This window comes from Physella acuta, unplaced genomic scaffold (assembly GCF_028476545.2).
Source record: "Physella acuta isolate Inbredline_101_S28 unplaced genomic scaffold, ASM2847654v3 ptg001029l, whole genome shotgun sequence".
Classification (NCBI taxonomy): Eukaryota; Metazoa; Mollusca; class Gastropoda; family Physidae; genus Physella; species Physella acuta.
The window spans coordinates 234041-250623 of record NW_026732546.1 but is presented as its reverse complement, the minus strand read 5'-3'; the positions used below and the strand labels follow the sequence as shown (position 1 = coordinate 250623).

Here is a 16583-nt window from a genome sequence, read left to right as displayed (position 1 = left end):
GCAGGGTGGAAACCAAAGAGTAATCAGTTCCACCGTCCTCCCCTTAACATTTCTCACCTCCATGCGACCCAGCCCCCACTTGTTTCTAACCCATTATAAAACGTGATCTCTTGGTAGGTAACATTTCAGCCAACCAGAGATAGCATCTCTTATGTAATTTATTACCCTCACGGCCCAGCAGGGAAACAAACGAGAAATTAGTACCACTGATCTGCTTCTAAATTAAACTAAACTCAGTCCAGTATCAGATACCTAGTACTGTAATTATACACATTGTTGGTAGACCTAAGTAATGTATTAAAGCCTTCTACAACAAATATATCAACTACTTTTAAAATTTAACTTAAGTAGCAGATTCTAGATCTAAGTCTAGTCATAAATCTATTTCCATTTCAGATAATTTCGTTTGCTAAATAAAATGATTAAAATCTAGAGGTGGATTCTAGATCTTAGATACAATTAATTTTTTTATTATTAGGCCTATTTTTTATTTATAAATTAATGGTGTATTATGAATCGAATATAGGTCTAAATTTTGTAATTAAATTTAATTAATTTTGTAATTAAATTTAATCAAATAAGAAGATTCTATATTATATGTCTACCTCGCGTAGCTATTTAACCAACACCATGACTTAATCGTTTCACATAAATCGTGACCATTGTTATTATTCTGGTTTGTTATAATTTGTATCACGTGCTGGTAAATTTACATGAATACTAAATTAGTTAATATTCAAGGGTTTTAAATTACTTTGAAAACTTAAAAATAAAATGTAAGTTTTTCAAAACAAAAGATTTACACTTGATGTAACAAAGTAGATTAAAAATGTTACTCTGAACTTTTTATCGGATAGAAGTATGGTACTGCTACAAGTTTCTAATGTATTTTGCACTTAAAATGTTACAAATTAAGACGATACGCATTTTCTTGTGCGCATGTTTTCTTTTTTTCTGTCATTTTGACAAGTCTTGCAAAGCCGGCGCTATAACATTTTCTAAATTAATTCTTTTTTACTAAACACACACAAATAAAAAAGTCTATCCACCTTCAAATACAATGAAACATAATTAGTGTTTTAACTAGTTTTTAACAATTTTTTGAATTTTTTTACGAGTCCCATACGTGACACGCTGGCAGGATATGGGTTAAACCACGCCCAGTGGGATGGACTTGTGAAACTTGGCTTTTCAAAACAGACTTTTGATTTAGTAATTCCAACATTTTCTACTCCCTCACGTTTGGAAAACAATGAACATCGCTGTATAGATAAATCAAATAGAGCAACTCATTAACGTCAAGATGTTAAAAAAAATAATTAAGCGAAACTTAACTTTAAAATTACAAGGAATGACATCGTGGGATAATTTGTGCTTGTTTTTACCATGTTAACGGCACTGGGTCACACTGTGTAGGTCGATAAGTCAGGGCTTTTGTTATGCGGTATCCCGCACACCTTGTCCCTTTACACAAAGAGAATTCGTTTTTTTTTTAGTTCCCTCTCCTCATTATTTATGTCAATACAAATCAAAATAATGGAAATGAAGCAAGCCATACACTAACGCCTAATCCTATAAGAAACCTAAAGAACTATTACTATAAGATCAACATTAAAATAATTCAAAGTTGACCTAATGTATAAATGACAAATTGTAGGGCTATATCTAGAATATACCAATGCTAGTATTTTTTATACATTTTTCTAATTCTCTAAGCTACGTTAATTATACTTTTAGATTGTATCACCCACATGCAATCATACTGTGGGTAAAGAAGGAGATATGTTTTGGAGAATGATTTTTGAGAAACATAAAGAGCAAACAAAAGGTGACATTTTTTAAATATTGCGAGATTCCAGAAGAGCTCCAGCCCCCCCCCCCCCCCCTCCCCATCTACACACACAAACACACTTTATGTATATAGTTTATTCCCTTATTTCCATTTGCTTTCCCCAATACATATATATATAAATATATATATATATATATATATATATATATATATATATATATATATATATATATATATATATATATATATATATATATATATATATATATATATATGGGGGGTATGTGTGCGGAGTATATCAGTAGTATTTTTTTAACCTCGCGCATTATAAGAAAATTAGTTTTAAATTAGTTCTTTGTGTTAATTTAATTCTCTTGAGCTTTGGTTCATCGTTGCAATAGACATAAACATCTCTCCCATTGTTTATACAAACGGAACGATTTACGACTCGCTGGTCTTGTGAACTTTTCAAATTGCTCTCTCAACCTAACACGTTTTTCACATTTCATTCTAACGTGAACTCATGGATAAGCAGTCAGAAATTTTCAGTGCTGATGATTCACAATAGTTAAGGTCAGTTATTTCGATATTTCCTGTTTATTTTCAAATCTATTTTTTTATTTGTGTGGAATTATCGTATTAAATTGATTTAACTATTTCAAATTTAAAAGGAGATTTCCTCATACTTAAAATATACACCGAATATAGATTTTGTTAACACAATCTTAGCACTGCTACACCTATATATGCGAGCATTGTTGTGTAGACTGTTTGCGCACGGTGAATTTGCCTCGCTTTGTCCGGGATTGTTTAATGAATGTGCCCTAATCGTAACAATTCCTGATAGTCCATGATGTTTGTAATCTTGAGTGGGACTTTCACCAGTAATAATTAGTATTGTTTCCTGCCGCGATATAGCAGCCGGTAATGTTCCGTCTCGAAAATTTAATTTTAAATAACTTAGGTAATCTTGATTTAGGAAATACCAAAATAAACGGTTCCATGACAAATGATCTCGGGACAAATGATCTCAGACAAAATATCTCAGACAAAATATCTCACGGACAAATGATCTCAGGACAAATTATCTCAGGACAAATTATCTCAAGGAAAAATGATCTCACGGACAAAAGATACCAAGACAAAACATACCAGGACAAATGATACCATGGACAAATGATCTCAGACAAAATATCTCAGACAAAATATCTCAAAGGGAAATGTTAATAGTATGTACGATGATTTTAGTTGATTTGAACTTTTTTTTATTGACTGTTAATATCGGTTTGTTTAGTTTTTTACGCATAATAATTGTGAATAAAATGAATTTGTTAAACCTAACAAACCATCAAAAGATTTATTAAACTTTGTCGTAGCATTTGATTTGAAAAAGTAAAAATTTGCAACAAACTTATTCCTTTAGCCTGAAAGGTATAGTAAATGATAATGTATAAAACAAATATAGTAATGGTTGTTATACAACATTAAGGTTCAAAACACGCGAAATATTTTTTCAAAAATGTGAATGGGTCTTCAGGTTCGTAATGTTAAACTATTGTTTTTATTGCATCATCAGCACAAACATGACGTTTACTTTTCTTTGCTGGCAGGTACATCAATATGATCACACCTCTCCAATACTATGTGATCATCTATTGTGTGAACTCTTGCTAGACATGTCCTAATTTCACATTTCCAAATCTCTTTGCCTGCTTTTGGCAAGCATAAATTCACCAGAAACTAATGTCCTAAAACCTTTCCGCGAGGTAACGAAAGAGGCCATAACTGAGTAATCACCACTAATACTGCTTTGCTTGATGCAATAATAAAATTAAATAAACATTTGTCACCTGATCACTAAGGTGTGACCGACGCATAACTATTGACTGTTGATGCTAGTTGTATTGTCCATGGAGGGCAGATGTCTTTCCCTTAAGGCATGTCTATGCCTTCAAAGCAGGCGGCCACCTTGACACGAAGGTGTGTTTTTATTGTTATTTCATTCCGTTTGATCTAGTTTCGTCCACTTGACGTGGTAGGATTGTCTCATGTTTGGCAAACCCACCTACGCTGTCTATCGAAAAAAATCTTTAATCTTCGTATACTATATAACTAATACTAACTTTAAAATGTTTAGTGCAATATGACAAATTTATACGTCAAACATTTCTTACAATTATTATATAGGCCTATAAACAATATTAAAACATAATAAACAAAACCATATGACAATCAATAAAAAAAATTCAGATCAGCTAAAATCATCAACTACACTATTAAAATTTAGGTGTGAGATATTTTGTCTGAGATATTTTGTCTGAGATCAATTGTCCGTGGTATCATTTGTCCTGATATATTTTGTCCTGGTATCTTTTGTCCGTGAGATCATTTGTCCTTGAGATCATTTGTCCTGGGATCATTTGTCCTGAGATCATTTGTCGGTGAGATATTTTGTCTGAGATATTTTGTCTGAGATCATTTGTCCTGAGATCATTTGTCCTGTCATCAAATCAACACATACCAAATACACTACAGACTTTGAACATATAAACTTAATCCATAGTTACTTCTTAACCTGCTCATACAAATACATTAATAACAATTCACTTTATCAATCTGACTGAAACTTTTGAAAATAACGAAGGCACTTTGTAATCAGCAAAAGTTCCGAATGTGTTTATTTTCTTGTACTCAAATTTTAACAATTAAACAATACTCCGTGTACCTATTAAAATATGTAGTGCCCTGCATTATGTCTTTCACCTATAAATAAACATGTAAGCATATTTGAAAAATTAATTCGGTTATTTTTTTCAGCAGTCAAGATGTTAGACAGATCTGTGTTTTCAGTCTGCAAATTATTAGGACTTTGTCTCATTGGTAATTGAAAGTTTTTCTTAATTTAAATTATTATTTGAAAATTACATTCATAAAGAAATTTTCAGATTCAACATTTTTAAATTTGTATTAAAATACAAGTAAAAAATTATTATCCTACTGTCAAATTACATAATTCTATTCATGAAAATGTATCAATAATAATGCGACAGACTTTATCACTAACACTCATCAAACAGCCACTCCTAGAGACACACATTCACTCACTATATATATATATATATATATATATATATATATATATATATATATATATATATATATATATATGTGTGTGTGTGTGTGTGTGTGTGTGTGTATATATATATATATATATTAGTATGTGTAAATGCAATTTTTATGCTTGATTTACTTATCAACAGGATACAATGTAATTGCCTTTCCGCTACCAGATTGCCAATCAAGCTACATTGATCTACTTTTACATACAGAACTACGATTTCAATTGGACAAAACAAGAATAAAAAATATAGTAAAATTATTTCTGCCCTTAGAAAAAAACATGACAATGAAAGCTAGAGTTGCTGTCGTAGAGCACAGGTCAAACGGTAATTTAGATCTACTGATTGGATTTAATGATTGCAAGAAGGGGCCAGATATACTAGACACAATTGACAATCTAGTTTTGCACAAAGATTCAAGTTTGGAAAACATTGAATCGGCTGTAAACTATTCCAGATATTATTTCCTAAAAAATCAAATAAAACCATTTAAAAAAACAAACGTCGTTATTATTTTAAAGAGAAAACGTGATATCTATGAACAACATATCAAAAAAGATGAAACGTTCCTTTTGCATGTAATATTTCTCAACAAGATTCCTCTTTGGAAACGCGGATTCGATCAATATTCAGACAAAGACGATTTTTCTTTAAATATGTTTTTATCAGTTAGGTTGTGTGGAAAATGTTATCCCGGGTGGTTTATGATTAATACACCGGAAGTCAATTCATGCTACAAACTTCATAAATCAGACATGATGTTGAATTATCACTCAGCTTCTGATCAATGTAGCAGACTAGATTCAACCCTACTGACTTTAGAGACAGAACAAGAATACCACATATTAAAACATGAAATGCCTAAAATTTTGGTCCAGGCGTATGTTCAATGGGCCTCAGTTGTCATTCACACTGGGCTGTGTACTGACGCTAGAAACGAAATCAACAATTTATTGTGGTATAAGCAAAGTGTGTACAAGAGAGAACAACAATCCACAAATAAACAAGAGCAATTGCACTGCGTTGGTTTAAAGATGGATAGAAAACGTCATGCAGAAAAAGAAAGATTCAATGTTTCTTTAATTAATGTCAGTGTAATAAAACTTGTTACACAGTTTGTCTTATGTGAATTTGATATTGCTCTAATTTCAAACACAAGAAGAACTAAACGATCGATAGAAGGCCAAGTTCATACAGTACCATGGGATTTTAGGTAAATTTATATAAAAAATATAATATGGTACATAATAAGTTATAACATATTTCTATATCTCCATCTCTTTCTCCATCTCCATCTCCATCTCCATCTCCATCTCCATCTCCATCTCCATCTCCATCTCCATCTCAATCTACATCTACATCTACATCTACATCTACATCTACATCTACATCTACATCTACATCTACATCTACATCTACATCTACATCTACATCTACATCTACATCTACATCTACATCTACATCTACATCTACATCTACATCTACATCTACATCTACATCTACATCTACATCTACATCTACATCTACATCTACATCTACATCTACATCTACATCTACATCTACATCTACATCTACATCTACATCTACATCTACATCTACATCTACATCTACATCTACATCTACATCTACATCTACATCTACATCTACATCTACATCTACATCTACATCTACATCTACATCTACATCTACATCTACATCTACATCTACATCTACATCTACATCTACATCTACATCTACATCTACATCTACATCTACATCTACATCTACATCTACATCTACATCTACATCTACATCTACATCTACATCTACATCTACATCTACATCTACATCTACATCTACATCTACATCTACATCTACATCTACATCTACATCTACAACTACATCTACATCTACATCTACATCTACATCTACATCTACATCTACATCTACATCTACATCTACATCTACATCTACATCTACATCTACATCTACATCTACATCTACATCTACATCTACATCTACATCTACATCTACATGTACATCTACATCTACATCTACATCTACATCTACATCTACATCTACATCTACATCTACATCTACATCTACATCTACATCTACATCTACATCTACATCTACATCTACATCTACATCTACATCTACATCTACATCTACATCTACATCTACATCTACATCTACATCTACATCTACATCTACATCTACATCTACATCTACATCTACATCTACATCTACATCTACATCTACATCTACATCTACATCTACATCTACATCTACATCTACATCTACATCTACATCTACATCTACATCTCAGTTTCCGTTTCCGTCTACGTCTACGTCTACGTCTACGTCTTCGTCTTCGTCTTCGTCTTCGTCTACGTCCACGTCTCCGTCTCCGTCTCCGTCTCCGTCTCCGTCCCCGTCCCCGTCCTCGTCTAGGTCTAGGTCTAGGTCTAGGTCTAGGTCTAGGTCTAGGTCTAGGTCTAGGTCTAGGTCTAGGTCTAGGTCTAGGTCTAGGTCTAGGTCTAGGTCTAGGTCTAGGTCTAGGTCTAGGTCTAGGTCTAGGTCTAGGTCTAGGTCTAGGTCTAGGTCTAGGTCTAGGTCTAGGTCTAGGTCTAGGTCTAGGTCTAGGTCTAGGTCTAGGTCTAGGTCTAGGTCTAGGTCTAGGTCTAGGTCTAGGTCTAGGTCTAGGTCTAGGTCTAGGTCTAGGTCTAGGTCTAGGTCTAGGTCTAGGTCTAGGTCTAGGTCTAGGTCTAGGTCTAGGTCTAGGTCTAGGTCTAGGTCTAGGTCTAGGTCTAGGTCTAGGTCTAGGTCTAGGTCTAGGTCTAGGTCTAGGTCTAGGTCTAGGTCTAGGTCTAGGTCTAGGTCTAGGTCTAGGTCTAGGTCTAGGTCTAGGTCTAGGTCTAGGTCTAGGTCTAGGTCTAGGTCTAGGTCTAGGTCTAGGTCTAGGTCTAGGTCTAGGTCTAGGTCTAGGTCTAGGTCTAGGTCTAGGTCTAGGTCTAGGTCTAGGTCTAGGTCTAGGTCTAGGTCTAGGTCTAGGTCTAGGTCTGGGTCTGGGTCTGGGTCTGGGTCTGGGTCTGGGTCTGGGTCTGGGTCTAGGTCTAGGTCTAGGTCTAGGTCTAGGTCTAGGTCTAGGTCTAGGTCTAGGTGTAGGTCTAGGTCTAGGTCTAGGTCTAGGTCTAGGTCTAGGTCTAGGTCTAGGTCTAGGTCTAGGTCTAGGTCTAGGTCTAGGTCTAGGTCTAGGACTAGGTCTAGGTCTAGGTCTAGGTCTAGGTCTAGGTCTAGGTCTAGGTCTAGGTCTAAGTCTAGGTCTAGGTCTAGGTCTAGGTCTAGGTCTAGGTCTAGGTCTAGGTCTAGGTCTAGGTCTAGGTCTAGGTCTAGGTCTAGGTCTAGGTCTGGGTCTGGGTCTGGGTCTGGGTCTGGGTCTGGGTCTGGGTCTGGGTCTGGGTCTGGGTCTGGGTCTGGGTCTGGGTCTGGGTCTGGGTCTGGGTCTGGGTCTGGGTCTGGGTCTGGGTCTGGGTCTGGGTCTGGGTCTGGGTCTGGGTCTGGGTCTGGGTCTGGGTCTGGGTCTGGGTCTGGGTCTGGGTCTGGGTCTGGGTCTGGGTCTGGATCTGGGTCTGGGTCTGGGTTTGGGTCTGGGTCTGGGTCTGGGTCTGGGTCTGGGTCTGGGTCTGGGTCTGGGTCTGGGTCTGGGTCTGGGTCTGGGTCTGGGTCTGGGTCTGGGTCTGGGTCTGGGTCTGGGTCTGGGTCTGGGTCTGGGTCTGGGTCTGGGTCTGGGTCTGGGTCTGGGTCTGGGTCTGGGTCTGGGTCTGGGTCTGGGTCTGGGTCTGGGTCTGGGTCTGGGTCTGGGTCTGGGTCTGGGTCTGGGTCTGGGTCTGGGTCTGGGTCTGGGTCTAGGTCTAGGTCTAGGTCTAGGTCTAGGTCTAGGTCTAGGTCTAGGTCTAGGTCTAGGTCTAGGTCTAGGTCTAGGTCTAGGTCTAGGTCTAGGTCTAGGTCTAGGTCTAGGTCTAGGTCTAGGTCTAGGTCTAGGTCTAGGTCTAGGTCTAGGTCTAGGTCTAGGTCTAGGTCTAGGTCTAGGTCTAGGTCTAGGTCTAGGTCTAGGTCTAGGTCTAGGTCTAGGTCTAGGTCTAGGTCTAGGTCTAGGTCTAGGTCTAGGTCTAGGTCTAGGTCTAGGTCTAGGTCTAGGTCTAGGTCTAGGTCTAGGTCTAGGTCTAGGTCTAGGTCTAGGTCTAGGTCTAGGTCTAGGTCTAGGTCTAGGTCTAGGTCTAGGTCTAGGTCTAGGTCTAGGTCTAGGTCTAGGTCTAGGTCTAGGTCTAGGTCTAGGTCTAGGTCTAGGTCTAGGTCTAGGTCTGGGTCTGGGTCTGGGTCTGGGTCTGGGTCTGGGTCTGGGTCTGGGTCTGGGTCTGGGTCTGGGTCTAGGTCTAGGTCTAGGTCTAGGTCTAGGTCTAGGTCTAGGTCTAGGTCTAGGTCTAGGTCTAGGTCTAGGTCTAGGTCTAGGTCTGTGTCTGTGTCTGTGTCTGTGTCTGTGTCTGTGTCTGTGTCTGCGTCTGCGTCTGTGTCTGTATCTGTATCTGTATCTATATCTATATCTATATCTATATCTATATCTATATCTATATCTATATCTATATCTATATCTATATCTATATCTATATCATATACATATACTGGACTGTAGGTGAATACCACTCAGAATACGACAATGGTGTACTGTATTTTATTTTGAATAAAACAATAAAAGTTTACTTTGGTGCACGCACAAAATATATTTCTTACGTAGATGGTACAACGATTTTGTAATTACATAAGTATCCATATATTATTTAACACGTGATATTTATTCTAAAGATATACATTTTTCAGGAACGAAAGACACCTTCTATCCACTGAGGAATTACGTAATGTGGAGTTGTTTAACTGTTTATTAAACGAGCGTGCCGTGACGCCTGCTTTCAAATTTACAGGAATACCTTATTCTTTTGTTTGTGATGGATTTATGGATTGCAAAGATAATCTTGATGAAAAGTGGTGCGGAAAATATTCGAATACAGATTGTGGCCAAGGCGACTCTTTGAAAACTTACCTTTTATACTCAAAGTTTGTGACCGTGGGCCAAAGCAAAATTTGCAACGGTTTCCAAGACTGTTTCGACAACAGTGATGAGAAGTTTTGTAACGTATGTTCGGAAACTTTAGCAACAGGCGAAACCTGCTTACCAACCTGGTGGTTTCACAATAGTTCGGTCAATAGCGTATTTCAACGTCCGGCGAGGCTACCTCTACAGAAAGTCAACTATACCAGTTGCAACAATATCGAGTGTTTGGTTCAGAATGATATAAATAAACGTGTATCTTTTTGTAAAACTAAGGCCATTAAAACTACTGATGTAAGTGGAAAACTCTTTGCCCCATCGTGTTTTTATATGGATAATAGTAATCTACAAATACAATTGGGTTGTGGATGTGGGAGTCACATAATTTACAACTGTGTCAATATGGAATGTGGTCCTGGATTTTACAAGTGTAAAAATGGATATTGCATTCCCAACCGCCTAATACTTGATGGAAAGCAACATTGTCCTTTACAGGATGACGAATTCAATGAGGGTTCTCTGCAGTTCTATTGCCGAAAATCCAAACCTCGAATTAAACAGCTTTATAGTCAGTACAAATTGTGTGATGGAACTTGGGATTGCTTACTTGGTGACGACGAGGCGCTCTGTCACGAAAACTGTCCTTCAGGATTTTTCTGCCTATGGGGTGTTACTAAACTTACAGACTACCGTCAAGTAAATTACACAAATTTGTTTACCACTCTCGACTTAAACATAAAAGTGTTTCGTGCCTCTGGCCTTGATTTACTTCCGGCGTATGTTCCTTGGTATATCAGGATGGATAAACTTTTAGAACTGTATTTGTCAAACTGTAACTTGAACAATGCAAAACTAAATGAAATTTTATTTTCCATGAGCAACAGTTTATATAATGTTTATCATTTAGATCTGAGCTACAACAATATCAGTTCCGATTCTTATTTTGTTTTATTTATATCTCTAAGAAGTTTGAATTTGTCTCACACATCAGTCTCAAAAATGCGTTTACAAATGAGTAAATTGACTTTTTTAGAAAAACTAGATTTGTCGTTTACACCACTCAGTTCTCTCAAATTTGTTAACAACAGACGCTTTTCGATGCTCTACTTAAATATAAGTTTTACATTCTTAAACACGGTTCATTGGTATGACAAGGATATATCTATCGATGTCATTGACTTAAGAAATACTAAACTAAACTATGATTTAAAAACGTCCAAACTCTTGCAAAAAGTATCCGCAGGTGCGGCTGTCTACGGTGACAGTTACAAATTATGCTGCGACAAGTTTAAAGGACCGGGTATTCGCACACATTCTTGTAAAGCACCAAAAGACGCCATATCTTCATGTGAAAATCTCCTTGGTCATGTGGTTAAACATATACTTATATGGATGGTAGCGATGGTTGGTTTAACCGGTAATGCTGTTGTCATTGGCTACCGCTTATTCTATGAGAAGCATTTGTTAAAACAAGGTTATAGAATGTTTGTTACACACCTGGGCTTGTCAGATTTTATCATGAGCGTTTACCTGATGATCATAGCAGGCGCTGACGTTTACTACCGTGACGACTACGTGTTGTATGAAGACAGTTCACTATGTAAGGCCGCAGGTTTCCTCGCTACTCTCTCGGCTGAGACATCAACTTTGTTCGTGCTGATGATCACTATAGATCGGTATTTAATCTTTAAAGATTCACTGAATCAGACAAAAATGACGCCAAAAATATTAACAGCTGTCGTTTCTCTTATCTGGGCTATTGGCACCGTTATCTCCACAATACCAGTTGTATTTCCTGACTGGCAGATTTACTCATCTAACGCTATGTGTCTGGGACTTCCAGTAAATGTGACACATCCTTTAGGATGGATGTTCTCTTTACTTCTCTATATTGGTATCAATTTTATAATTATCGTTCTAATAGTCCTAGGACAAATTGTAATATTTAAACACATCACTATGCCCAGAAGCTCTCTAGTTAGTTCATCTGTCCTTAAAAGGCGTGAAATCACAGTTGCCAACAACCTTTCGTTTGTCGTCATATCCAAAATCCTATGTTGGTTTCCTATTGGTGTTATTGGTCTCATGTCTGCCTCTGGTCATGTCTTTAGTCCAGACGTTTATGGCTGGCTGGCTGTAGTCGTATTGCCCCTGAACTCTGCCGTCAATCCAATACTTTATATTCTACCCGCTGCTTATAAAGCATTTAATAATTTGGGTAAAACTCGGCCAGAGATGTCGTAATATATAGTTTGTATTTCATCAAAACGTGGTTTTTTTAATGAGGAGAAACACGTGCATTCAATATGTAAAGTTTCAACAGATTAAATAATTATTTAATTTTTGTTCTTACACTGAAATATATATATATATATATATATATATATATATATATATATATATATATATATATATATATATATACATATATATATATATATATATATATATATATATATATATATATATATATATATCGTTTTCCTTATCTATATTATATTGATGGTTGTTTATTGTGTATTGTAATTGTTTTAGATGTAATTTTTTTTAATTTTTAATAATTATATTTTTATAATCATTCGTGCAATGCATATGGTAACATTCAATACATTGAAAACTATGTATATAATTAAAACCAATAACGCTGTCTTGTTGTAATGCTCATTACTTATGCAATTATTGTTAATCTTATTGTTTTTATCAAATTGCTTTTTAATAATTTAAAAATAATTAAAGGTTAGTTATGTAGATTTTTAAATATTAGTGCGAAATTATTAAAGTTGTATTCTTGTTTCACACAAGCGTCTATGTACTGAATTGTTCGCCTATCTTGCATTGATACAGAGAATCAACACTAAGTAAAACAAAACAAAAACACAAAACACTGGAACTATTGATCGTTTCATTTCATTAACTATTTCAAGCCTACAGAACAATAACAGTGGAGCTATGAATCGTTGGTTATTGGAGTAAGGACGTTAAAAAACCAAATCTGCGCCATGCATACGAATCCAATTGTAAATTATTTATAATATAAAAATAAAACTTAATTACACCAAAAAAAAATCATCCATTATGCGCTTCGCGCTTAACACGGGTAATTTCAGCTGTGGACATTAACACCCTCGACGTAAACATTGTAATAATTGTCAAAGCTAAACACTACATATAAATTTGTTTTAAATGTGCCTACGTTTTACACTATTTAAAGTACATTTAAAACAGGGTGATAATGTGCATATGAATTATTTTCAGATACAACAGACATCTCCTGACTAATGAGGAATTTAGGAATGTAGAGTTCTTCAAATGCGTAAATAATTGGCAAGCACAGTTACCAGCATTGGAATTTACAGGAATACCTTATGCTTTTGTTTGTGATGGATATATGGATTGCAAAGATAATCTTGATGAAAAGTGGTGTGTTAATATGATAAATTATGCTTGTGCAAATGAATTCCCCTGCACACCAAATATGTTGATCAATAAACATAGAGGCACGTGCTCTCTAACTACGGAGAGATGCGACCGTGTACAAAACTGTCTTGATAATAGTGACGAGAAGTTTTGTGAGAGCTGTTTTGAGACATTGACAAACGACGGATCGTGTTTACCTACCTGGTGGTTTACAAACAGTACCGAAGATAAAGATAGCATATTTCAACGTCGTCTCCATCTACCTACACAAGAGCTAGTCTTCACGAACTGTAAGGGTAATGAGTGTTTGTTTCGAAATGATTCTAGTAAACCTGTAACAATTTGTAAAACAAACAAAGAGATGAATATGAAGAATAGCGTTTTACAACCTAGCCAATGGAGTAGCGCTAACATTGCTGCATCGTGTTTTGCTATTCGAGGTCCAACCAAAAACAGACATTGGGGTTGTATGGATTTTTCACATTTGAAAGGAGACTGTGGCCTTATAACATGTGGTCTTGGGTTTTACAAATGCAAAATAAATCCAATATGTATTCCTTACTATCTTTTGATGGACGGTGTCAAGGATTGTCCATTCGGTGACGATGAACGTAATCCTCAGCATGTAAAATTCCCGTGCCGTAAGTCTGCAAAACATGAAGATCTGCTGTATAATAAACACCAATTGTGTGATGGAAAATTGGATTGCTTACTTGGTGATGACGAGGCGCTCTGTCATGAAAAATGTCCTTCGGGATTTTTCTGCCTATGGGGTGTTACTAAACTTATAGACTACCGTCAAGTAATTTATACAAATTTGTTTACCACTCTCGACTTAAACATAAAAGTGTTTCGTGCTTCTGGCCTTGATTTACTCCCGGCGTATGTTCCTAGGTATATCAGGATGGATAAACTTTTAGAACTGTATTTGTCAAACTGTAACCTAAACAATGCAAAACTAAATGAAATTTTATTTTCAATGAGCAACAGTTTATATAATGTTTATTATTTAGATCTGAGCTACAATAATATAAGTTTTGAGAATTCTGATATTCTTTTCTTTAGGTCCTTAAGAATTTTGAATTTGTCTCACACTTCAGTCTCAACAATACACTTACCATTGAGTAAATTAATATTTTTAGAAAAAATTGATTTGTCGTATACACCACTCAGTTCTTTTAAATTACTTAACAAAAGACGCTCTTTAATGAGTTACCTGAATTTAAGTTCAACATCGATAAAGACATTAGATTGGTATGAAGAAGAAATTTCTATGGACATTATTGACTTAAGAAATACTAAATTACTGTTTAATATGCGAACATCTGAACTGTTACAAAAAATGACTGCAAGTATTGCTATTTATGGGGATAGTTACAAATTATGCTGCGACAAGTTTAAAGGACCGGGTATTCCCTTACATTCTTGTAAAGCACCAAAAGACGCCATATCTTCATGTGAAAATCTCCTTGGTGATGTGGTAAAACGTATACTGATATGGATGGTAGCGATGGTTGGTTTAACCGGTAATGCTCTTGTCATTGGCTACCGCTTATTCTATGAGAAGCATTTGTTAAAACAAGGTTATAGAATGTTTGTTACACACCTGGGCTTGTCAGATTTTATCATGAGCGTTTACCTGATGATCATAGCAGGAGCTGATGTTTACTACCGTGACGACTACGTGTTGTATGACAATGAATGGCGAGACAGTTCTGTCTGTAAGGCCGCAGGTTTTCTCGCTACTCTCTCGGCTGAGACATCGACTCTGTTCGTGCTAATGATCACTATAGATCGGTATTTAATCTTTAAAGATTCACTCAATCAGACAAAGATAACTCCAAAAATATTAACAGCTGTCGTTTCTCTTATCTGGGCTATTGGCATCGTTATCTCCACAATACCAGTTGTATTTCCTGACTGGCAGATTTACTCATCTAACGCTATGTGTCTGGGACTTCCAGTAAATTTGACACATCCTTTAGGATGGATGTTCTCTTTAATTCTCTATGTTGTGATCAATTTTATAATTATCGTTCTGATAGTCCTAGGGCAAATTGTAATATTTAAACACATCACTATGCCCAGCAGCTCTCTAATTAGTTCATCTGTCCACAAAAGACGTGAGATCACAGTTGCTAAAAACTTGTCCTTTGTCGTCACATCCAACATCCTCTGCTGGTTTCCTATTGGTGTTGTTGGTCTCATGTCTGCCTCTGGTCATGTCTTTAGTCCAGACGTTTATGGCTGGCTGGCTGTAGTCGTATTGCCCCTGAACTCTGCCGTTAATCCAATACTTTATACATTACCAGTTGCTTATAAAGCATTAAGTAGTATGGGTAAGAAAAGAACTAAAGTCGTTACTCTCTCGTGAAATAACATTTTTTTCCCTTACAGACATGTTTTTTTACTAAATGTAATGTTCTAGTCTACGAAGTTATATTACATAAAATCTATTACAAATAATTTTAAATAAATATTTTAAATAATTTAAAGTTGAATCTGTGTAAATGTTGTTGGTTTTTTTTTATATTTAATAATTTCTAAAAAAATGTCTATGCTTATAAGTTATACAGATTATTTTATTAAATAAAATCTTAGTACCTTCAAATTTCTGGACAATCAACCTTAAATTTCTGTCTGTCTTCGACAGTTGAGAATCGATCATCATTTATTGACATTTTGTAATGTTTGTTTCCAGTTAAATAATACTTGTAACACATAAATTGATCTAAATATTTAAAAAGAGTAGATAGTAAAATAGTATCGTTTGGAAAACACTCTAAAAAACAATTTTTAAATTCGAAATTTGTGTATGTAGGTAAATGTTAAAAAGCTGTAATGGCTCTATTATTTTATTTATAAATATTTATTGTCCATTTTTATTTCTACATTTAAGTAATCATTGTATTGGTCACGTTGAAATGCCTTTTAAAGCATAGTAGTTATATGTTGTAATAATATGTTTTTTAATATCAGTAGTCTTTTTTGTTTGTTTTTTTTTTTGTTTTTTTTTTTGTTGGGTGATGGAGTCATGCGACGATTACAAAAAAAAAAGACAAAATTATTTGAATTAATATAAACAATTTGGACAACACATTGGAATTTGCATAATAATACAATTTCCGATGCATTAAAAAACATAGCTTTTTCTAACTTACATATATGT

The 16583-nt window shown here is 35.6% G+C and overlaps 2 protein-coding genes across 2 annotated transcripts; both read left to right on the top strand.

Annotated features, from left to right (window-relative positions):
• The first annotated feature begins 10996 nt into the window (after window positions 1-10996).
• Window positions 10997-12241, top strand: LOC131954793 (G-protein coupled receptor GRL101-like). Its single transcript, XM_059318575.1, has one exon. The coding sequence runs from the start codon at window positions 10997-10999 to the stop codon at window positions 12239-12241; it is 1245 nt and encodes a 414-aa protein (XP_059174558.1).
• Window positions 12242-14756: 2515 nt separating this feature from the next.
• On the top strand, window positions 14757-15788 carry LOC131954792 (G-protein coupled receptor GRL101-like). The gene has a single exon (XM_059318574.1). It carries the CDS (start codon window positions 14757-14759, stop codon window positions 15786-15788), a length of 1032 nt encoding a protein of 343 aa, XP_059174557.1.
• Window positions 15789-16583: the final 795 nt, after the last annotated feature.

Excerpts from the sequence above, each read along its gene's own strand:
- LOC131954793 (XM_059318575.1), top strand. The coding sequence starts at position 10,997 with ATGCGTTTACAAATGAGTAAATTGACTTTTTTAGAAAAACTAGATTTG.
- LOC131954792 (XM_059318574.1), top strand. The coding sequence starts at position 14,757 with ATGACTGCAAGTATTGCTATTTATGGGGATAGTTACAAATTATGCTGC.